Genomic DNA, 24,283 nt, shown 5'->3' with positions numbered 1-24,283 from the left:
TCCATTTACCGTTTGTTATTATAAAGGAGCTAAGTTAAAGCTGTCAACGTGCATTAATAATTAATATGAAACCGTAATTAGAAAAAAAATTCTCTTGAATAATAAACCTTAAGTGTAATTCATATTAACTTACCATCCTGGTTATCGACGTTAACGCGGGTTTCAGCCGGTTCCTCGACATAGCTAATTGCATTTAAATTAGCCCTGTTGGTTGCACTATTGTTACCTAAAAATTAAAATGAATTTACCATTTTGATTTCTCTAGGGGTACAGAACAAGCATTATCATGGGACCTTTGTACCGGAACTACGAAAACCTACGGAAATGGTCTTTTTTTTGACAATGGTGAAAAATTCAGTTGTGTTGTACAGTCTGGATTATCTGGAATTTGCGGTTTTATGGCATAGTTTGATAAAAATGAATATTGAACTTTCGTTGTTATCACTTTTCCCATAATTTCAATCAATAGACAAATATTTATTAACATTGACTTTACATATCGGATAATGTCAAATAATACTAAATAAGCGCTACAATAGCACAAATCAGTAGCCCCTTAAAATATAAAGAAAAAAAATAACACTAAATATAATTAAATTTGTAAGGAATTTCTTATTAGAATTTTCTTATATAAGGCTTTAAAAGCATTAAGGCTTCCAGGTCTTTTTAGCTCGATATAAAGCTTATTACATAATTTAATTGGTAAAACTAATGGGTTGTTTGCAACTATGGTTAGTTTATGTCTGGATAAGTCCAACTTTAGGTTAACTTTTATTTGGGCTCAACAACCTCATCACTTACCGCAATACATAATACCATAGGATAAACACGACTGAACATAACCGTAATAGTAAAGAAGTGGTAGAGCAGTATCAATTTTATTACGTAATTGCCAGATAACATATGTAAAAATTGGTAGTTTCTTCAAGACTATGGTAAGACCAACTAAGATATCGATGAATATGCCAAAGTACTTAACTTTATTTTATTTGATTGTTTAGTGATGATTCTAATAAGTAAACTTTTAATGTCAACGAGGATATTAATAGTTACCGGTAAGTTTAAGTAATAACTATAATACTAATAAAGCATACTTATAGTTATAAGCATACTTATAGCTAAGCTTAATCTAAAGAGTGAAGCTAGAAATACTATCCCAAAATAGTTGCCATAGCTGAAAACTTAAATCTATTTTAAGAAGTACCAAAAAAATAAAATCTTTCAGCAAATGCAAATCTATTCAGTGTACAAGCTATTCTGTTAATAGAAGTATTTAGCAAATGGGTTGTTTTGAAAAGGAAATATAGAGAAGCGCTTGACCTCGTATTGTAAAGGGTCTCTCAATGAGAATCCAAAATTTGAATTGCGCGCCTTTTTTGACAGTTATAATATCACATGATTATGACGAGACAGATAAGAATTCAGACAGAACAACGCGTCCTGATTGTCAAAAAATATTATCAGTATAAAGTGGGTCCAATATTAGGTCGAAATATTGTTGTTAATTCATCTACTATAAAAAGACTAATCAAAAAATTCTAAGGTACTGATTCGGTTAGTAATGTGAAACACACGACACGCTTGTGGCTCGTAAAGGTCGTTTAGAAAAAAACATCAAGACAGTTTGCAAGAGTGTGACAGAAAGGCCAGAGACGTCAATTGGTCATTCTCTCTAAAGATTGACAGCTACATACCTACAAAATCGAAAGTCACGCAGACCATGAATAACGAAGAGGATTCACCAATTGGATCCTTGAGCAATCTGCTGATTTTTCACATAAAATAATGTTTAGTGATGAGACCCATATTCACCTCGACGGTTTCGTTAACAGGCAAAACTGCCGCATTTGGGTCTTAGAAAGTCAACGGATGATTTGTGAGAAAGCAGGTGTCACTCTATAGTCTGGAGGAATAATTGGACTGTTTTTCTTCAAAAACGAAGAAGGTAATGCAGTAACGGTGAATGGCGAACGTTATCGTGCTACGATAACACAGTCTTGTGTCTGATTTAGAAGCTATTGATATTGATGACATATGGTTTCAGCAGGACGGTGCCACATGTCATACCGCTACCATTTCCCAATTTGGTGACCAGATTTGGCCTGGACACGGTCTTGCGATTTTAACGCCTTTTAACTTCTGGCTTTGGGGTTTTCTGAAATCACAGGTATATCCCAATAAGCCTGCAACCAGCGAAGCATTGAAAGCCAAAATTAGATGTTGTATCAATAAAGTATCACCATATGTATTCAATAACATTATTAAAAATGTCGTCAAAGGTACGCATATGCCAGCAAAGCCCTGGCGGTCATTTACAGGATAATTTGTTTCATACATAATTCCCAAATGTATATTTTCTAAATCAATAAATATTTCAATACTTTACAGAAAACCATGTTCTTTTGAATTCTGAAATCTTGCGCTCTTACTGAAACATCCTTTATAAAAGGATACATGTAAAGCAAAGAGGTTCAGACATTCTGGACTTCTAACAATACCATTCAAAACATTAAATGCAAAGCCAACAAAGAACTACATTCCCATTGATAAAACGTTAATACACAAAAAGAACATGGATTCAGAACAAGTAAGATTTAGGCCTGACTTCATGAGAGCATATGTGACAAACCTGATGAACTTGCGCTGAACATTGCAAGCCGTTCAATATCGATTAGAAAATGAGGTGACCCAACTATGTTAGAAATGCTGACATTCTAACATTGTTAAGATCTTTGCAAGATCTTTTAATGAATCCAAGCAGCTTATTACTGGGAAGCATATAAGGAAATTAAAAATCTTCTTACATCTTATGCTGACTATGTAAGTAGTACCAAAAACTCCAAAGAAATCTGGAAGACTCTTGACCACCTTAATATTTACAGTAAGTCGAAAAGTAATATGGATATCCCTAATCACTTGAAAAACCCTGACATAATTAATAAATACTTTATAGACTCAGTAAAGCAAATCTCTAATAATGTGAACTATAACACCATTTCCATGTACCTTAACCCAAAATGCAGATGAGAATTTGAATTCAAACTCATAAACGAGGATGAAGTCGTCTGGGCTCTCTCGCTAATAAAATCCAATGCGACTGGTCCAGATGGAATTTTACTTCTAATGCTGCGGCTGTGTTATCCAACAATTCTATCTATTCTTACTGAAATATTTAACACAAGCATAAAAAAAGCATTTTTCCCTCACAGTGGAAGGTAGTGGAAGTTATACCGTTGCCAAAAGTAAGTTGCCCTAAAACAGTCACGAAACTTCGACCTATTAGCCTGTTACCGATAAACCAAATGTATTGAACTGTTCCTTCTTTTTTCTTAATCACGATTTCATTTCTTAATTACTATCTAAATCGTCTGAATATTGTATTATTTCTGTAGAGTTTCCACAAATTAACATCAAATAAAAAAACCGGTATTTTAATATCATATCTAGTTTATAGTATGTCAAATAGATTAAGTTTTCTTGTACCTATATTGTGAAGGTAAAGTTGGTATTCATTTTAAGATTCTTTAGGTGAAAATTTAATTTTAATGAAATATCCGCCTTTGAGTCGCACATTTTTAGGCGAAAATTCACAAGCATCCGTTAATAAAAATAATTAAACTCGTGTTAGCGTTGAAATTGCTTGTGGACGTAGTGTAGTAGAAATTTTAACGATTGTGTGAAAGCCAAGATTAATTTAAACTGAAGCTAAAAAATTAAAATGTAATTTACGAAATAATTCGCGAGATAAAAATTTAATAGCTTTAAAATAAATATTAGTACTAAAATCTAGGCTTTTAATCTCATATTTAAAGGCACATTTTAAAAATAATTTCAGTCAATGTAGTAGCTTCATTCGGATATTCGAATCATTGAAAACCAATTTTCGATTTCATTCTCGCATAAAATTGGCTCAATTTCACCGATGATGTGAATAATGGAGGCTTTTAGGGTGGCAATCGTCGCCGTATGTGGATAGCATAGATAAAAATTTGACGAGAAAATAAAACAGTATTTTGGGACGTTTATGCGTCCAAAACAATTTTTTCAGTAGTCTATGAATTCTAAAAGATTATATTAAATTCTGCTGACTAACTAAACGTTACTTTTCTTCAGAAATTGTATGGGGTATTTCGCTATTATGTATTGTCGTCTGGTTTCATGTAATAAATTTTATGAAACATTCGGTTTCTCCATCTATCTGTAAAATATATAGAATAGAAACTATAAGGGTAACAAAATTTCTATTATCTGTCTAAATGATTTACGATCGGTTTACTTGTTCAAAAATAAATAATATAAAAAAGGGTTCAAAATACTGGATAAATAAAGAATTTTTACTTACACGATACATGAGATATATAATTTTAATTCAATCAAAAACTGACGATATGACGTGCTTTGTGAAATATGAAAACGTATTTACTTTATTATTCTAAGATAATAATCAGTATTTTTATTTTTCTTGATTCAATATATAAGAAAATTAGAAATCTTTATTCTTTAAATATTAAAAACATAAACATCTTAAGAAACAAAAATAATTTACTTTCAAATATAAGCTTACCCTCGTTATTATTCTCATAAAATTAAATTACCAACTTTGTGCAAACAACACAGGCATTCCTGGCTTATACGACTTATTTATTCAGCTCTTTTAGAGCAGAAAATAAGCCCTTATCTATACTTTACAAACTCATTAACATATAATTAAAAAATATATCTAAAAAAATTAAATCTATAAAATCGAGGGGCTGTTCGTACCATTTTTCATCGTTTTTATGTGATTGATATGAGAAAGTTCAATTCTGATCCTCGTATTTTCATCTCAGTAGGAGGTACCATAAAGAATGTTAATACTATGATTTTTTTATTGGCATTTAGGTATACTACAAGAAAAAAAATATAATTCCCAGTAGATGTACATGGTAGTATAGTAGTAAAAGAGGTATAGAAAAAAAGTGGAAAAGTTCAAGTTTCATATCTTTATCCTTTTCTCAATTTGAGGTGTAATAATGAGGTTTAGTATTAGCATTTATATTATTTATTTATGTTTATTAAATTTTTATATTATTCTATCTTTCCAATATGGTTTTGGAAAAATTAAATATTATTGAATTTCACAGGCACCCTGCTATTTTCTACAAATGAAGAGATTTTTTGTTTGTTACTTAATAATTTATTTCAGTTACCTTGTGTAGTGAAATAATAAATTATAATAACAAAATATAGTTAACTTAGTGTATAATCCTAGTCGCCTTAAACGATGGCAACTAACAGCTTGCAAATATTGGTTATTCATTTTAATTTGCATAATCTTAATGCATACGGTAGTAACTGCTATTTCGGATGGGGATTAGTATGGTTTAAGCTGAATGAATACTATTTAAAATATAGTGTGTAGTAGGAAGAACATTACGGGGTTGTTCCGTGTTTGACTTTATAATAGAGCCGCTTAAAGCGAAGCTCTTTTGAATTTTGAGTCTTTTTACGTATTTAGAAGGGTTTACTGGCTTTTAATAAGCACTATTATGTAACATACGTTTTATTCATAACAGTTTAATTTTATTAACATATTTCTGTTCAAGCACTTAAACTGATAAAATTTACCACTAAATTATGAAAACTTAAATATAGAAACAAAAATATCCAATATGGATCAGTAAAATATTTTTAACTTTAAAAAAGTTAGTATCATTCCCTGTCACGATAAAATCCTCCCTCCCAGGCAATTAAAAGTTCTTTACAATAAAATGAAAAAGCTATTTTCCAATTTTAAAGAAATTTAGGAAAAACATCAAGAGTCTACTAACAAAACAAGTTCCACAAACTGGAGATTTATGAAGCAAGAGGGGGATAGATATCAATACATAATTGACTTGTTTTTATGTACTTAAGGTCAGAGTTTTCCAATAATATCTCTGACTTTTATTTTCTGACAGGAGAAAGAGTGAACACAAGGATATCAACATAAATTTTTTTATTGAAATTTCTCTTTATCTGTTTTATTATACTATAATAAAAATAATCGGTAGCTATATTTAGATTATTAAAAATACGAATGGCCTTATTTTGAATTGTTTTGTTTATCATCACCTCGCCAGCCATAAAACGTGTTTCGGATCCTCTTTTATTGAGAACATAATACGAAAATTAAAAGAAATCTAAACTTTTGGTTAGTATTCTCAAACAGCAATTTGGTGTACCTATTGTAGTACTTACCTTCTTTAATTTATTATCCACATACCACATTTAATGCGAACAACATTGTATAAGTACGAGACTTTTTATTTTTTCTCTCACAATGCATAAGAATAATAATCCAAATATACTTAGTCTAGACTCTAAGACTTTTCCATTAAATATAATAGTTTATTCTTAAAAATGAAATCCCATTACCAGATCAAATAGTCTTTCGTGCAAAGAAGTACAAAATTCGATCTAGCGTGTTTAAGAATTGCAATGAAGTAGAGCAACAAGGACTTTTTTTATGTTAAGTCAACACCGTTTCATTATAGTTTAATGTTTTGCAAAAAAAAGTCCATATAATTATAGCCGGTTTAGTGCATGCCGGCTGATTTGTTATCTACGTAATAAACGGGTGTTGATTTAAAATCTTTTGTTAAGGGTATTAATATGTAGAACATATACGGCTTTTTCTTTATGTTTATTATTTCATCTAATCAACATAATATGTAAAAATCTGGACACGGTAAATATTTAATCCTTCATAAATATAGTCTAATTATAAATAATAGTAATGTTCATAAATGGCTCAAAATAATAATTTTACCTTGAAAGTGTATGCAAATAAAAATGTTCTAAAGTGAAACTTTTGAAAAACTATGATCTACAAAAGGTGCATAAAGACATATACAATAGATGATAGACGATAGATTAATTATAATTATTTTCATCTTAAATTACAATTATAAATTAGTTTAGTTAAAAAATAACTTCTGGTTCTAAGTTACGACACAAGATCCAATGTGATCATTTCATTTATTAATTCTCTTTTTGATGTATTTAAATCTCAAGGATGTAATCTTATATCTTGTAAATATTATTTAAATAGGCCAAAGTGCACCTATGCAATAATGTTTAGTCAAAGCATAGTGAGTGCTGCTGTTGTGATATGCGTTTTGTATCAATTAAATTTATGTTTTGAGAATGTATGGTTGATAGTTTGTATTAAATATTTGTTAGTTTTAGTGTCATGGCGAAAGGGGTGGGTGGATGTGCGTGGGTCAAGATATTTTTTATGGGGTGATGGCGGTTAATACAGCAATACGAGCGGTTAATCAGCAAGATAATTTGTTTAATCAAGATTATAAGAGCGTAGCTATGAATTTTACTGTTGCGCATTCTAATATTCGATCGATGAATACCGGATTTGACAAATTTTCAAATTATGTGTCTGATTACGACTTTGACATTTTGGGACTCTCAGAAACGTGGTTAACTCCTGAGCATGATAGCAGTAGCTTCGAAATTCCTGGATACAAACTTATTAGGAGGGATCGAGTAGGAAGGGGTGGAGGCGTAGGGATATACATTAAAAACAAATATAAAAATGAAAATATATATTTTAATGTAATTTCAGCTGATTTTGAATATGCTAGCATTAAACTTAATATAAATAAAAGATCAATTCTGTTTACAACTGTATATCGTCCGCCTTCATCTAATGCGGATTATTTTATTGATTGGTTAGAGGAAATATGTAGCTTATCCTTGCCATTTTACGATCAGGTTATCTTTGTTGGAGATATTAACATTGACTTTTTAAAACAACATTCACCAAAAAAAAACTTGAAAGACTCTTAGAAATTTTTAACCTAAAACAGGTTATTACAGAACCTACTCGAATAAATTTTGCTGCAAACAGTTTTAGCCTCATTGATGTTATTATAACAAACCAATCATCAATTATAAAAAAATCAGGTTCAGTAAGTATTTCGCCAGACATTTCAGACCATAATATGGTATATACTGTTTTGGATTTTGCCAAGGGACGTGATACTGTTAAATACATCCAGTATAGAAATAATAATAATATAAATTGCGATAAGTTTAACTTAGACGCAGAACAGATAATATATATTATACACAAGATATAGATAAAAAGATTGACATATTTAATAGGAATATATTATTTTTAATAAAAAAACATGCTCCGCTATTATCCAAAAAGGTAAAAGAAAAACCGTTTACGCCGTGGATTACAAATAATATTAAATTTCTTATGAAAGAAAGAGATAAGGCTCATCGTAGATATTTGAAACAAAAAACTGAAGCACACCTCCAGTACTATAGGAGTTACAATTAAGTTACAGTTACAATTAAGGAATTTCACTAATCATGCTGTTGCGAGGGAAAAAATCACCTATTTCAACACAATGTCACAAAAGCATGGAAGAGAATTTTGGAATGCTGCAAGAAAATTAAACCTTGGCTGTAAGAGGAATTCTGGCTTACCAGACAAGTTTTTAAATGCAACTGCTCTTAGGAACTATTTTTCAGGTTTAAATACTACAGCTGATACAACTTCAAATGAAAAACTTAATTTTTATAAAGCTAATAGGTATTTTAACACAAGGTCTTACCTAAATTTTACACAATTGGATGAGCCAACATTAATTAAAATCATTAAAACAATACACTGTTACGCAATAGGTGAAGACTCCATAGGCTTAAAAGATCTAGAAATGTGCCTACCATATCTTACAAAACCATTATTAAATATTTTAAATAGCTGCTTATTACAAAATTTTTATCCTACAATTTGGAAAAAAGCGTTGCTTTTTTCATTGTATGTTGCAGATATGAAATCCCGCATAAAGTACTTAATGTTACAACAATATGCTGACGATTCCCAGCTGTATACTTCATTTTCACGTGAAACTCTACCCATAATAGAAGAACAATTTAATAAGGATTTAGAAAATATAGATAACTTTTCCTGCGACCATAATTTGAAATTAAATTCGTCTAAATCATGTGTAATTTTTCTGGGTGGTGGAAAGAACGCCTTTAATGCAGCAACAACTTTAAATGCAAAAATTCAAAAAAATTCAGAAAAATTAAAAGAGCTGAGCCGCTCGATCTTCTGCTGTCTACTTATTATTGTTATAAATATTAATTAATTTACCTTTCCTGCATATCCAGAACCCCCGCCTGCTTCGCCTTACTTAAATACTTAAATATGATACTCAACACATGCATGTCTCGATTAATTAAGAATATATTTTTTTTTACTTTTTACTTTTAAGGTTTTTGAAGGGCTATGCCACACAGGTTCTATCTTATGATGAACCTGTGTAAACGGTTCTCTATAATCGAGGCATGGTCCTATTTAATAATAATAATAATAATAATAAGACGTTTATTAGCCACCAATACAAAAAAAGCATAATTACAGAAGGTAATATGATTATATACATGGAATTGAATATTAGAATATTAAACAAAGAGAGCATATTAAAAACAATAGGTTATATAAAGAATTTAGTTAACACAAGTAAGGCAACTAAAAAGCCATGCATTCAGACTTCCAGAAAAGAAGGAAACAACTTCCTGGATTCTGTTAAGGCTTATAATAGAAGAAGTGAGATTTATCATGTATTTGGTGGGTTGTACAACATATGTATATTATTATGCTACAATTTTGTATATGATTATTTATTTACCTTCATGATAAATAAATTTGTTTTGAATTTGAATTTGAATTTAGATGTCTATTAAATTAAATAATAATTTTTAGGATTATTATCCTCTTATCCTATTATTTCGATTTTCAGCATCATCCTCAAGACTAAAAGATACACAAAAACACAAGTAAAATTATACATTTTTGCTTAGTTACAAAGGTTAGTTACAAAGGTTAGATTCTCACACAGAATAAAAATAGTAAATAATGCTCAATTATAAGTAAGTTAAGTGTGAATATTCAAGAACGTCTAAGTGCCTCATGGCCCAAATTGGGTAAGTTACTTATTTTATTGGGTATACGTCACTGATAGCAAAGAAGAAGAAAATAAACTTATTTACGTATTTAAAACAAATATGAGCTTAAATATCTTTGAAACATAACAAAAAATTCAAAGATTTATTATTAATTAATATTGAGAATGCCCTGTTCTACCTCTCTTTTTAGCAAAGGAATCCATGTATTATTAAAATCAACCGAGCGAAGCTAAGCATTTATCTTCATTTAACAATATAAATGCACTTTCCTTTAATTTAAGTAATTTTGAAATTGGTTTCTTTGCTAAAATTAAGGAAGCATTCCAGTTTATTCTATGCATGTTGTGTAAATTTGGATTTTTTAAAATCATTGTTTCTTATGTAAGATTTATGTTCATTTGCTCTTTTTGTAATGGTCTTCAGGTTTCACCTATGTAAAATTTACCACAAGTACAAGGAATTTTATATATTATATTTTTATTAAATTCATTTTCAGTGAAAGGTCTAGTTTTTGTTATTAAATATCGTAATATGTTTTGCGATTTAAAAATAGTTCTTATCTTATCAGAAAAACCTGGAATAAATGAGGAGCAACTTTTCAAATCGCATTTTGTCCAAAAAAATACTTTTTTGGGTATTGACGAAAAACGATTTTCTTTTAAACCCTGCTATATATTTTTACAACATGGAGTTGTTTTGATAGAAATTAACACAAAAACCCATTAAGTTAGTTATCTCAGTTAAATCAATATTTATTAGAAAATCTGGAAAAATCGAAAAAATGTTTGAACTTAATGCGTGTTGATTCGTAACAATGTATAAAATTCGTTTTGTTGCGTTCAAAATTGGACATAATACTGTTTGTTCCAATTTTTTCGTTTCACAAAAAACTGGTGTTGATAGTGAAATTATCCGACTTTAAGGATAAAATGTCAACTAAGTACCAGGAATATGTTTTTTTTTTTGTTTTTGTTTAATTTCTTCGAAAAATGCAAACTTACAAAATAATACTAATGTTAATAACATACCAAATCAATCAAATCAAATTTGTTCCTGGTTAGGGTCTTCTTCGAGGCAGTCGCACATGGGATTTTCTTCACCTACATCATCTGCAGGATCTGGAATTTCAGCTTCTGGTTCCGTCGTGGTGTTTAAGGCACGATCAAAAAAGATGAAAGCGGGACTTTAAATTCCCAGTCTTGTCCAAATCTTGCACAAAGCAGCTTTTGCACATCAGTTTTCTTTTCTTCTTTGATGTTATTTACCAGTGGTATGTTACAGCGATCCTGCATATCCCTTATCAAAGTTTGGCCTCGTTTTGTTATTGCCATTGGGTGCTTCGAAGCGGCGTCAAAGATATAGGTGGGCTCAAGTTTTATCTTAATATCAACGTAGCTGTTTTTTATAATTTTTTGTAAAAATATTCTTTTCATGTCACTAATTCCATCAATTTTTTTCAGTATTTTTCTGAGATCTTTGTAGTTTTTAAGGAACCAGTCTTCGCCTAAAACCCTGACAATTCCATATTGTTGGTAAATTTTGATATAAGCTATGGGGCTCAACACCTCTTCAGTTTTTTGTAGATGTTTCTCAACTCGACCGAATACCCTGTCAGCAGGTAAATAGGAGTGGCCGCGAACTGGGAAATATATTACTATCTGTTTTATGTTTCTTGGGGACTTAATGTAGCCAGTATGTTAAGGCATGGATGACGTGTTGGTTTTTGTTTTGGCCTGCGCAGCCGTCCGCAAAAAGCCTAATTTGCGTTACCGAATCTTCAATATGTACTTTTTCTAAAAAGTCTATCAAAGCTGAAGAAATTTCTTGAGCACCTCTTGTAGCTTGTGTCTCGTTCCAGACATAAAAATGTAGGTTTTAGTTGCAACATCAATCACACAAAAAGAGTAAAATGAAATTTATCTGGAATAGAAAGCCCCAACAATACTGACTTTGGGAATTGCTTGCACTTGTTGCAAGTCAAACACGTACGTTATGCTCGCTTCTGGGATTTGCTTCATTAAAGTATGGAAAGCTTTAGCTCTCTTTTTGTGAATTACAATGTTTGAAATTAAACCTTCTTTGATAACACCATTTTCACAAGACTGAATTTCATTTTTAAGTCTAACGCAATAGCTACAGGTATGGGAAGCGGGAGAGTCAAACCCTAGATTAAACTTTGTCTCAAAAATTTTTACCAAGAACTTTGTTTTTACTTTTAACTCGTCTTCAACGGTAGTATTATAAAGGTGAAAGAGTTGATTTATGTTCAGAGATGAATGCAGTAAAATCGATGGCTTTTATTTCGTGCATACTTTCCAACCGGGCCAATTTGAAATAAACTCGTACACTTGCTTTCTTTTTGCAGAAAATTTCCGAAGTTTATGATCCCCTCCTTGTTTCTCTACGATCCCGATTTTAGATAAAATTCCGTCAGCAATTGTGTTTAGTCTTTGCTGACCGACCCCAAACAACTTAGCAAAAAACTTGGAGCATACAGGTAGTCTTTGTTTTTCTGTAGATATCAAGAAATATTTAACTGCAACGCGATGTGGCTTGTTTTTTCTCACCTCACCACGAACTCGGCTGCGTTTTGGTTGAGCTACATCCATTAAAAAGGACAGTCTTTTATCTTGCTCCTTTCTGTCTGGTTTATAAAAGACTTTTCTCTTTGCTTTTGCTAGGATGCTTCTTGAAATACTGAGACAGTTAAATTTTCCTTCTCTGTGGAGGCAGGGTGGTTGAAAATTAAGTAACAATGGGTCAGGGTCTTGATATCTATAAAAAAATAAGTATAGGTGTGAATATTTTTTACTGTAACAAACGAGCAATACTTACCTCTTCTCATAATCCATTTCCCTTTTTTTTTATCGTTGCCTTTTATTTGACCCTTCATTATAGTTGCCCACAATAACACTGTTATCGAGGCTTTCCATTATAGCGCACTTTAGCACCTACACTTTATAGTTCCTAAATATTCTATTTAAAGAAGGTAACTGGACAATATACACCTGTTCCACTGCAGAAACTTACTGAATTGCAGGTTATAAGAAACAAAACCAACACAACACTAGCTTTATAAATCAGCTGTTTTGTTCGAGACAGCGCCTTCTACTGGCGAAATGCGTTTTGATTCGACTACATCTGTGGACAAAATGCATTTTGATGTGAACCCTATACTTTGCACGTCGATTACACAGTGACATAATGCCGTTTGAAACGTTTCATTTTTACAGGATTGTAGAACACAATAATTAATTTGCAAATCCGCTTCAAGCTCAATTTTGTCCAATTTGGACAAAATGCGTTTTGAAAAGTTGCTCCTCAAATGGTAAAATAAGATTTGTCGTCAAAATTGCTTGATTCAATTTTATACGTGCATTATCAAACTCTTTAAAGCAATTTTCCAAAAATTCTTTGGGATAATTCCAGTTTCAACATTTTGTAAATCTTTTTTAATTAAAACATCAAGAAAATAAAGCTGACCATCAGCCTTCTTTTTAAAAACCACCAAACCTGGGATATTTTTAACTTTGTCGTATTCGACGTTTCTGAATGTCTTTCAAATCTTCATATTTTATTGCTTAGGCTTTAGAAGGAATTTTATAACATGCGTTTATTATCATTTTTAAATTATCTAGTATGAAGGCTTTCGTTACTTTTTTTCGCTTCTCAATTTAAGCGAAGTACTGTTTACAAGCGAGATACACTCTTATACTCTCGAAGCTACCAAGTATAGTAACATCAAGAGTATTATCTTATTTTTATCTTGGCCAATGCTCCAGATGATCAATTTTTTTTTCTTATAAAATCCCTCCGTAACAAAGCTCTTAAAAGACAAGAAGAAATTTCATATTGACCATGACACGTTAACAACTTTTCCCTTAAGTACATGTAGGTATAGTCTAAATAAGACAAACGAACACACAAAAAGCTATCTGCTATGAAATATTGCTGAATGAGTTAATGGGATATAAGGGAATAAATAACACCTGTTCTAGATTAACTGAAACCACGTTGGTCATACTGTTAATTTTTTATGAGTCTCTTATATCTGAATTTATTGTTTGTATTGATTGCCGATGATGTAACCGCACCTCACGTTTAAGATATCCCTTTGGTTCATCATTTGAGCAACATGATTTTGTTTTATTATAATGCAGGTCACATGTTCCACAGGTATTGGTGTTGGGCCTGCCAAATCGAAGATTAGGAAACTCAGACTACAAACCTCACCATAAAACTTATAAGTGACTTCAAAATGTGAAGCTTTTTCCATGTATGCGCGATGCATTTAATGAATGTTAATATTAGGGCTTAAGAAGTCCTTTGAAAACATGTTTCGACTGTAATAGTCTTGTTCAATGAGAAAACTATTGATGTGTTGCTTAATATGGTCACGAATTTCTTAAAAATATTTTTTTTGTTCTTTCGAACTACTTTTTTCTTTTTCTCTACTAGAACTTGTATTCTACTGTGTATCAATACAATTAGTTCAACCTGCACATTAGGATATGACGGAGTGGATATGACGTCGACTTTCTTCAGGCCTTTGGGATAAAGAAAGTACTATAACGTCTTCGTAAAACTTTTACGATTTGACTAAAAGCAAGCAAATAGTTACTCTATTTATTGTAATCAATAATTTCGTAAAACTCGTTAATAAGTGATGTTTTATGTTCCTCGCTGAAGCTGCGGCACTGGAACTTGCAAGAACATGAAGCCTTTAAACAAAAAAAATTGGAAAAAAAAAACTTTTTCTTATTAGGGTATTTTGAGAAATAACTTATATTGATGATATTTTTTCAATATATCACCATAACGAAATAGGTCTTATAATATATTTTTTTAAACTACTTAATAAAATATACTCTTAAAAAGGAGGCTGATGGTCAGCTTTATTTTCTTGATATTTTAATTAAAAAAGATTTACAAAATTTTGAAACTAGAATTTACCGAAAACCAACTCATGGTTAATAAACGAAATCCAAATATGGCGAAAACTAAGATATCTTTTAATGAACTGGCAGAATGGACCGAGTGCAGAAGGGAAAAACAGGAAGAAGAGAAGGAAAACCTCTCCTTGAAAACAAAAATCGTATTTCATGATCATACCAAAATGAGTATTAATTAATTCAAAGTTCGTGTTTTTTAAAAATATAAAAAAAAATTATATGAAGACGTTTTTAGGCACTTCTTTGGCACTTCTTGTTCTTCACTTATAAGTTGGGCAATTTTGTAAAAATTTTTTTCTCGATTTTCGATTTTTTCATGTATTTGAAATACTTAAAACTGAATATGAAATTATTTGTCACCAAAATATACAAGTTTTTTTATTTATTGTAAAAAAACCATAATAATTCAATAATCACTTTTTAGCAGTCAGACGCTTTTGAATTTCCACACTTCAAGGGTTCTTCAGTATACTTTAAGTGTTTTCTACAAAATTAATTTAATGAATAATTTGAATTTGAATATAGAGGAAAAAAAGCAAAGCAATGATAAGTTGTATACAGGGTGTTTCAGAACTATGGGATCAAACTTCTAGGGGTTGTTCAGTGCAACAGTAGAGTCCATTTAAGTATAGGAATCCATGTCCAGAAATGTGTTACTATGCCACTACGGCCCTAAGACGCGTTTAAATTTAGAAAAAATATTAATTACCTAAATAGGATCTGATGCATTTATTTTTACCTTTTGTATATGATAACATCACAATTGTTCAAAATGTCCAACTTTAATACACCGATTTAAACGCCGCACATGATTTCGGCGGACTACACTAAAAATTTGATCGTCGTTTTGAATGATTTCAAATGCTGCTGTTATTCGTCCAATTAAGTCTAGCTCTGATTCTAATGGAGTTTCGTAGACTAAAGACTTTACACGTCCCCACAAGAAAAAATCGAGTGACGTTAAATCGAGTGACCTAGGAGGCCAAGAAACTGCTCCACCTCTGGCAATCCAACGGTGTCCAACCCGCTGAGCCAAATACTCGCATACCTGTACAGCAAAGTGAGCCGGCGCTCCATCATGTTGAAACCACATTTGCTGTCTAACGTTTAGTGGCACATTTCCAAGGAGTTCTGGGAAAACTTCCTCCAAGAAACGCAGATAAATAGGTCCTGTTAAGCGTTCCGGTAGAAGGTATGGTCCAATTAAATAATCATCAACAATGCCTGCCCATGCGTTGACAGACCAACGATTCTGATGTTTTCTTGGAAAAATTGCATAAGGATTTTTTTCGTCCCAAACATGGCTATTCCTACTATTAAAAATACCGTCTCTTGTGAAAGAAGCTTCATCGGTCCACAAAACATATCGTAAAAAATTTGGTTGTGCAAGATGTGATCCAGAAGCCATCGACAAAATTGAACTCTAGGATGATAATCGGCTGCGTCATACCTTGAACTTTCTGGAAGTGGTAAGGATGGAGTTGTTGCTCGTGTAGTACCCGCCAGACAGAAGCGTTACTCGTATTCATATTCTTAGCGACATCACGTGTGCTATTTGATGGTTTATCGGCAACTCGCTGAAGCACCTCTTCTTCAAATTCGACCGTTTTTACGGTTCGAGCAACACCAGTATCATGCATCTTGATCTTAAACATGCCTGTCTCAGAGAGCCGCCGATGAACCGCAATAAACTTTTTGTATCCAGGATGCTGTCGTTCGGGATAAAGTTCATAATACAACCGCGATGCTGCTCGTGCATTGCAGTTTGTTGCTCCGTATGCCAAATGCATATCCACCAATTCTTGATTGGTAAAGTTTTCCATTAGCAATAAATGTTTAAAAATTGTAAGCTATAAAATTTTTAAACATGACATTGATAAGCGTTTATTTTAAACAATTGTTGTTATGGTATCATGTACAAAAGGTAAAAATAAATGCAGCAGATCCTATTAATGGCGTAGTGACGCATTTCCGGACATCGGTTCCAATACTGATACAAATGGATTCTTCTGTTGCACTGAACAACCCCCAGAAGTTTGATCCCATAGTTCTGAAACACCCTGTATTGTTATAAATTATTAGGATAAATATACTTGGGTAGGATCCTATGCGATGTACAAGATGTTCTTCGTTTTTTTTAATTAGGTAATTAAGTTGAAATAAGCATTACTTAGATTGTCAACATCCTGTTTTTATTTATGTTACTTAGGTGTTTTTTAATTTCAATCATTAAAATTTGTCTTTTCATAATTTTGCTGTTTAGATAAAATTTATGCTTTTTTCAACATCAAATAGATGTTGAAACTTTTCAAATTTTCAATTGCGGTTTTATTAAGGGTACATGAAATTGTGTACTTTTTATATTCAGAAACTCTAGTTTTTAAATGTCTTTACGTGTGATCGATGTTTTTTTTATTAGTTATGGTTTAAACCTTAATAACTAAGGTTATCAAAAGAATAATCTCATAGAGATCGAAATATCGATGAAAATATATTAATCGATCGTTTAATTATAGTAAAGGGTGTTTTTTTAGAGGTGGAGAACTTTCATTTGGCCACACTGTTTTTTATGACAGCCGACCTGACAGTTCTGGGTTATTTTTAGATTAGTTTGGTTCGGCAATTTATCATGAACAGACTCACGCCGGAGCAACGTTTCCAAATTGTTCAAATTTATTTTGAAAGACATGGTTCTATTCGAGAAACACATCGGGCATTACGTGAGTTTTATGGTGGTCATAATCGTTCTTCGGAGAGATTAACTCGAGAAACTGTTGATTGTTTTCGCAATACTTTTAGCCTAGTCGACAATACGCCTCCCGTAAGACGCCGTACAGTGCGCACGTAACAATCGATAGCTGCTGTGCAGCATAGTGTTGATAATGATCCAATTGCGTCAATTCGTCGTCGTTCTCAACAAGTGAACTTATGTCCATTCACTTTATGGAAAATTTTGCGCAAAGATCTCGGATTGCGAGTATATAAAATTCAACTTGTCCAGGAGTTGAAACCCCAGGATCATCTTTTGCGCCGTACATTAGCTGGTATGGGCGGATGTAATGGGCGGAAGGAAAGATTGCTGTTGATCCACGATTTCATAAGAAAATTTTGTTCAGTGATAAAGCACACTTTTGGTTAAATGTCTATGTAAACAAGCAGAATTGCCGAATTTGGGGGGATGAGAATCCACGAGCTATTGGCGAGAAACCGTTAAATCCAGAAAAATTAACCGTTTGGTGCGCTTTATTTTGGTGGAATCATTGGTCTTCAGAAATGCTGATGGTCAGAACGTTACAGTAAACGGTGAGCGATACAGAAATAAAATATTTTGTGTTTAATTTCAATTTAAAGTTCTCCGTCTCTAAAAAAAAACACCCTTTAGTAGTAATAGTAGTTTTTTTTATTGACCTATATTCAACAAAAAAAATTAACCAAGCAACAAACTGAGGTCACGAGAAATAATTCACGTTATTATTAATATGTTTCATGTCATCGCAATCTCCATACTTTACTGTAATTTTAGTTTAAAAAAATTGCTTTTAAAATACAAGCTATTGTTTGTAATTTTTATCAGATATAGCTATAAATCTGGCTGAATGATTGTATTTTTTCAAAAATGGTGCTGGGTATTGGTTTTTATTTAGTTTTGATGAGAGTTTAATAAAAAAAATATTACTTTCGTAAGAAATAGGCGTGAAAATTGTATGTGCTAAAAAGTCCCTAAACCTACAACTACATATTAAAAATGTACACGGAAGCAAAAATGTTAAATTAAAGGAGGATATTTCACGCCCTATATCTTACTCATCATCAATTTTTGAACTAATTTTGAAGTCACAACTTTTACGGATTTTTCTAAAATTTTTATTATAACAAGAACTTCTTTAAGATGAACGAAAGTTTTGTCCATTTATCAACAAGATTCCAAGCAAAAATTTAGTTTAAAGGCATTTTTATTTTTCAGACATTTTAACTCTGGCTATTTCCTATTTGTTTGTCGAAACAAATCATTTGCAGTATAAGCTTTTAGATATTTTTTCTGGCAACTAACTTAAGTATTATGTTATTTTTGTTTAAATTTGTAATTTTTTACTGAGTATGAAAAATTCTTTTATATCTTTTTATTAGTTTACATTTTTTAAATACATTTCTTTAATGAACTATATTAAATGAATAGGGGATTAATTTAAAAACGTACTAAAAATATTTTAGCCCTTTTAAAATTTAAAAATATATAACCATACTAAACCAGGTTTTCAATTAAATTTTTTTTAAAAAACCTCTCAATTTCTGAAAAGTCAGAGAGTGTATGAGACTGCGGAAAAATTATTAACTTTTTTTCAACTTTTCGTCGCGTCTATCATATTTCATTTCTCCATTACTAGCTGAGCCATCTTAAAATTATATTTTCCTTACGTAATTCGACTAACTACATGCCACAAGCATAATTTCATATTCTACGAGCAAAAGCATTAAATTTTTTTAACTTTTCGTCGTTTTTACCGCCGTAAATTTCTCCATGACTCTAAATCATCTTGAAATTGCATTTTTCTTAGGTAATTTGACTCACTCCATAAGACAAGCTTTTCATAGAACATCAAATTTTTTTTTCGTAGTATTTTTTACGGTTCAGCGGATATTGGTAAGGATCTATGCTTTCTGATATATTGAATTTTATGCTGATGGGCGAATTATTTTAAAAAATAGATTGTTTTGTATACCTTAGATCTAATTTCGGTAATGTTTTTAAAAGATGTTCTCCTTTATTTAAAATAATTTTTCTTGTACGAGTAAAACAATAAATCTACTATAGACATTTTTTCTTACTTTTAATAATGCTATACAAACTAATTTAATCAATCATCTATTGAAACTTACTTTAATATAATATATCTCATTCATCCTAAAATACAAATTTTAACCTTTTCTCCTTTAATCTGCTTATCTCCCACTATATTTTACCAAATACTAATTTATCATCGTCACATGCATGGTGGTAAATAGCTTAACTACTTGGTTAAATATAAATTGGCGGACGATTAATTATCACAGCAAACTCATTTAATTTCGAAATTTTTTTCATTTAAAAGAGCACTCAACAATATTAGAAGTTTTACTTATATAAGCACTTTATCATCTACATAAAATGAAATAAAAAATGTACAGTTTAAAAAGCAATTTACATATGTTTTCATTAAGACTTCCAGTATAATAATATTATTATAATAACGTAAAATACACACAAGTCTAAATTTGATACTCGCTTACCAGCATATTCTGAAGAAGAGTTAGATCTGGCAAGGATCTTTTGTGCTGCCAGTGCTGGAGATTGCACGCTGGAACCTCCTTGACTTCTGTATCTGCGAATAGTAGACAATCTTCCAACGAATGATGCATTATGACGAAAACTGGTTGACCTCCTAAAACCAAAAATATCATTTTAATAAAAAGTTACATTTTCTTTATTTAACTTGTCTTTTAAAATTCTCTTTAACGTTGTTACCTATTTTGCGCCTTGATTAATATTTCATATGTTTTCTGTGACACTATTTACTTTAACATCAATAAATCTCTTTACTGTACCTGTCTTCTGGTATGACATTTTTAGAAAGAGGTAGACAAAGTATGGATAAAATCGTATGTTCAAGCTACTATTTGAGTGATCCAAATAATAACAATATCTGTAAGACCAAACATAATTTTAAAATAAAAAATGTGTTTCTTTTGTCCATATGATGTCACGCACTGAGGTTAAAATAGGTAACCTGACGGCAGTTTATCGCGACAGCGACGAATAATTATGAAAATAACCTCTTTTACTCTGGATGAAAGCAGAGGAAATTAAAATCAAAATTCAAAAGGCAAAAAAAGTGAAGTTTTTTAAATATTTTTTATCCAATATCAACATCAAAATGACTGAAATACCATAAAAGTTTTAAATAAGTAGGATTAATTTTGATATCAATTCAACGATGATTTTAAGAAAATAAATATATTTTTTTAAAACTGTATCGTCCTTGGACTTACAGAATATTTGCACTCTTATCCAACGTTTATTACACCCATAGACTATTTATTTCTAGACGTGTCAAACTTTACACGTCTATAAACTAGCGATTTATAGATGAATGAAGGTTGAGCTAACCCTTCTATCCATGACAAAAGACGAAAGTGTTAAATGTTGGCATCGTACTGAACATTTACATTCAATTTGTATTTTTCATGTAAAAAAAACAATGGGATGTCATTCTAGATAGCCCATTTCATTATGAAATGAACTTATGCATGTTTTAATAATATTATTCCTTATTCTAATGAATATTCTTCATTACTTTAAATTGTAAATATTTTATGTAGGTTGAACAAACATCGCTTCTTGAGTTTTGTTTAAGTAATTAGAAAATTGAACAATATTTGTATTTTGCCACCAACACTATTTTTCATTTAATAATCCTTTCCTTAAATAAGCGAAACTTTTATCTATAATATATTTTAAAATAAAGAAAAGCTATCCAATATGTTAACCTTACTTTCGTAAACATAGCAAGACTTTTATTCAAACGCTAGCCAAATCCCTGGTTTAGCTTCTTGAAAATTTAAATTTAAATCAAATATTTATCTCTAAATTTTATTCCAGGGTATTTTATAAGCCCAAAGTCTTCAAAATGGAGCGAAGGGATTAGAGTCCCTTCTTTTGTTCTGTTTTCAATAATAGATATAACTCGATAGATTTTGCCTTTGTACCAAGATAATACAGGCGTTTTGGGGGAATGCCAAAATAAATTTGTACCTTCTCGAAAACCCTATTTTTAATTTTTAAATGTTTCTCATTTTCAATTTTAAAAAAACTCGAAGTGAGAATATTTTTTTTTTAATTGGAAAATAGAGTTTGGCTTAAACCCAATTTATCTTCAAGATTCGTACAAATAATATAAATAAGACGTACGTTCAAATGTCATGCTATAGAACATTTGGTACTAAATACATGTACGTTTTGCCATGACAATTTTGCTAGCTTTACTATTAATAATTTTATCAGACAGCTGACGTATGCTTCCTAAACATTTATATTAGATACAAGCATTATAATAATAAAAGTTCTGAATTATTATGTAGAGTTTTCTTTCGGCTAGGGTAGGTGAAACGTTAATTCTGAAAAGTAACCACGGATTATAATAATTTGAGAAAATTCTCGAGTCATATAAATACTAACGATTAGCATCCCCTTCCTCTTCTTCTTCTCTTCCAATCTTTGACGCCACTGACTATTCTACAAAGAACTTGGCAACTGATTCGTTTGCTTTGGTAGGATCTCCACTGTACCAAATTTTTTGTCTACGTCCAGCTGTTTTTTCACCAACATCTTTACTCTGGATTACACGTCTGATGTGTTAATTTTACCTTCTATAGATTAGTGACAATTCAAGCACTTCAAGCAGTCTTTTTCTTCTTTTTATCTCTTGGGTTTGATTTTCTCCTCCCAGTGGTAGTACGTGACTTAAGTATACAGGGTGTTCATTTGAAAACTTCCCACCACGGAGTTTTTATTTCAATAAGTGTTCAAAATGTTGCCCGTTTTTGGCCAAACAATGATATAGGCGATGTTCAAATTCCTGACGGACATTTTCAAAAACATGTTGTGGGATATCATGGCAGCTGTCGATGATGCATTGACGAAGTTCATCCAAACTTTCAGGTTGGGGAGTAAACACAATAGATTTCAAATGACCCCATAGAAAAAAGTCTAACGGCGTTATATCAGGAGATCTAGCAGGCCATTCTATAGACCCCCTTCGCTCTATCCATTTATCTGGACACTCGTCGTCTAGGCATTGCCGAACGGGAAGAACGTAATGAGGAGGAGCGCCGTCTTGCTGGAAATATAATTCAGTATATAGTTTGATACATTCTCTATTTTTTGATTCGAAGGTCTTCTTTACATGGCACCTTTATCTTTGAAAGGGTCATCTGGTTCATTCAGTCCGATTGTTGTCATATTCTCCTCTAGTTCCATTAATATTTTGCCTAATTCTTCTTTCTTTTAGCCTGCTAATTTAGTTGCTTAAAAGCATCTGCTAGGGCCAAGGAGAATAATCGCATTGCAATATCGCCCAAAGTTCAACGTTATCAAAAGGCTTTTGAAAATCTATAAACGCCAAACGGTTATCTAAATTATATTCAAACGCCTTTTTTCACTAGGATTCTCATTGTCAAAAGATGGTCGGTCACACGTGCTATACCGTTTCCTAAAGCCCGCTTATTTATTTGGCTGGTTTGATCTAATTTGTTGGTCAGTTTGTTCATAAGAATTTTTGTGAATAATGATAATGATATCATGAGTCATTTTCTAAATTTGTTTTATCTCCTTTCTCGTATGATAATATTACAATAGCGTTGTTCCAATTTTTGAGTTTCTTGAATCTTTGGTTGTTCTATATATATTCATTAAACAGTATGCACTCTTTTGATTTCAATAAATCCCCTCCTTCTATTAAATTTCTATTAGAATTTCATCTTCACCCGGTGCGTTATTATTTCTCATATGATTTAGAGCATCGTCCCAAGTTATATCCGGGATTTCTTCCGATGCTACATTCAAATTTTTCTATTTTCTTGCTTCACTGTTGTTTAGACTTGTGGAGTGTATAGGCTACTGTAAAAATGTTCGGCTGTACGTATTATTTCTTTTCGATGCCTTATTTTGTTCCTCGTTTGACCCTTAAGGGCTGTTATCCATTTTTTAATTTGTCTCCTTTTTTAATACTTTTCTTTCTTTCATTTCTTGGCTGGTTTTGTCAATGTCCCTTTTGTCCTGAGATCTCTCCATTTCCTTTTCAAATCCTTCCTAATTTTCCTTAAACGTTTTTAGATCTATAATTTGCTTTTAATCTAAGAATTTTCCTCCGTTATAATTTAGAATTAACGGTTACCTTGGCTCGTATCATTCGCTGATCGCTGTTGATGTTGATGCTGATGATGCAATAATTTAGACACCTTCACTACTGATTTATTACCGGGCAAATAGTCAATTTCACTAAAAGTTGTTCGGCTAATGCAGCTTAAACTTGCTGTAACAAATTTAGAAAAAAAGGGGAATAAAGACATCCTATTGTTTTTGAAGTATTTTAAAAATTATTCCAAGGTGCTTACACCCGTTTTACTCTATATTAAAAAAAGATAGGATATAAAGACCGGATAACGTTCATTTGCATGTCATTTTATCTGTGTCGTGTGAACGTGAAATGAGAATAAAAGGACATTCATTCAAGTAAGCATTCACCCGAGTGAACCGTTTGATATCACTTTTAATATAAAAAAAGTGGAAATGCGAGTAAGAATTTTTTTTACCATGCGAGAAAGTACAAAAC

General features: G+C 31.4%; 1 protein-coding gene across 1 annotated transcript in view; it reads right to left on the bottom strand.

The window, feature by feature from the left end:
- Nucleotides 1–24,283, bottom strand: part of LOC126748155 (potassium voltage-gated channel subfamily KQT member 1) — an 83,480-nt gene that overhangs the window by 25,690 nt on the left and 33,507 nt on the right. The window contains exons 8-9 of the mRNA XM_050457187.1: nt 20,184–20,335; nt 134–226 (exon numbers count right to left, since the gene is read on the bottom strand). Coding sequence (XP_050313144.1) covers nt 134–226; nt 20,184–20,335 — 245 coding nt within the window. The remainder of the gene's footprint in view (nt 1–133; nt 227–20,183; nt 20,336–24,283) is intronic.

The sequence above is a fragment of the Anthonomus grandis genome, chromosome 22 (assembly GCF_022605725.1).
Source record: "Anthonomus grandis grandis chromosome 22, icAntGran1.3, whole genome shotgun sequence".
Taxonomy (NCBI): Eukaryota; Metazoa; Arthropoda; class Insecta; order Coleoptera; family Curculionidae; genus Anthonomus; species Anthonomus grandis.
This window is presented reverse-complemented; position numbering and strand designations above follow the sequence as displayed.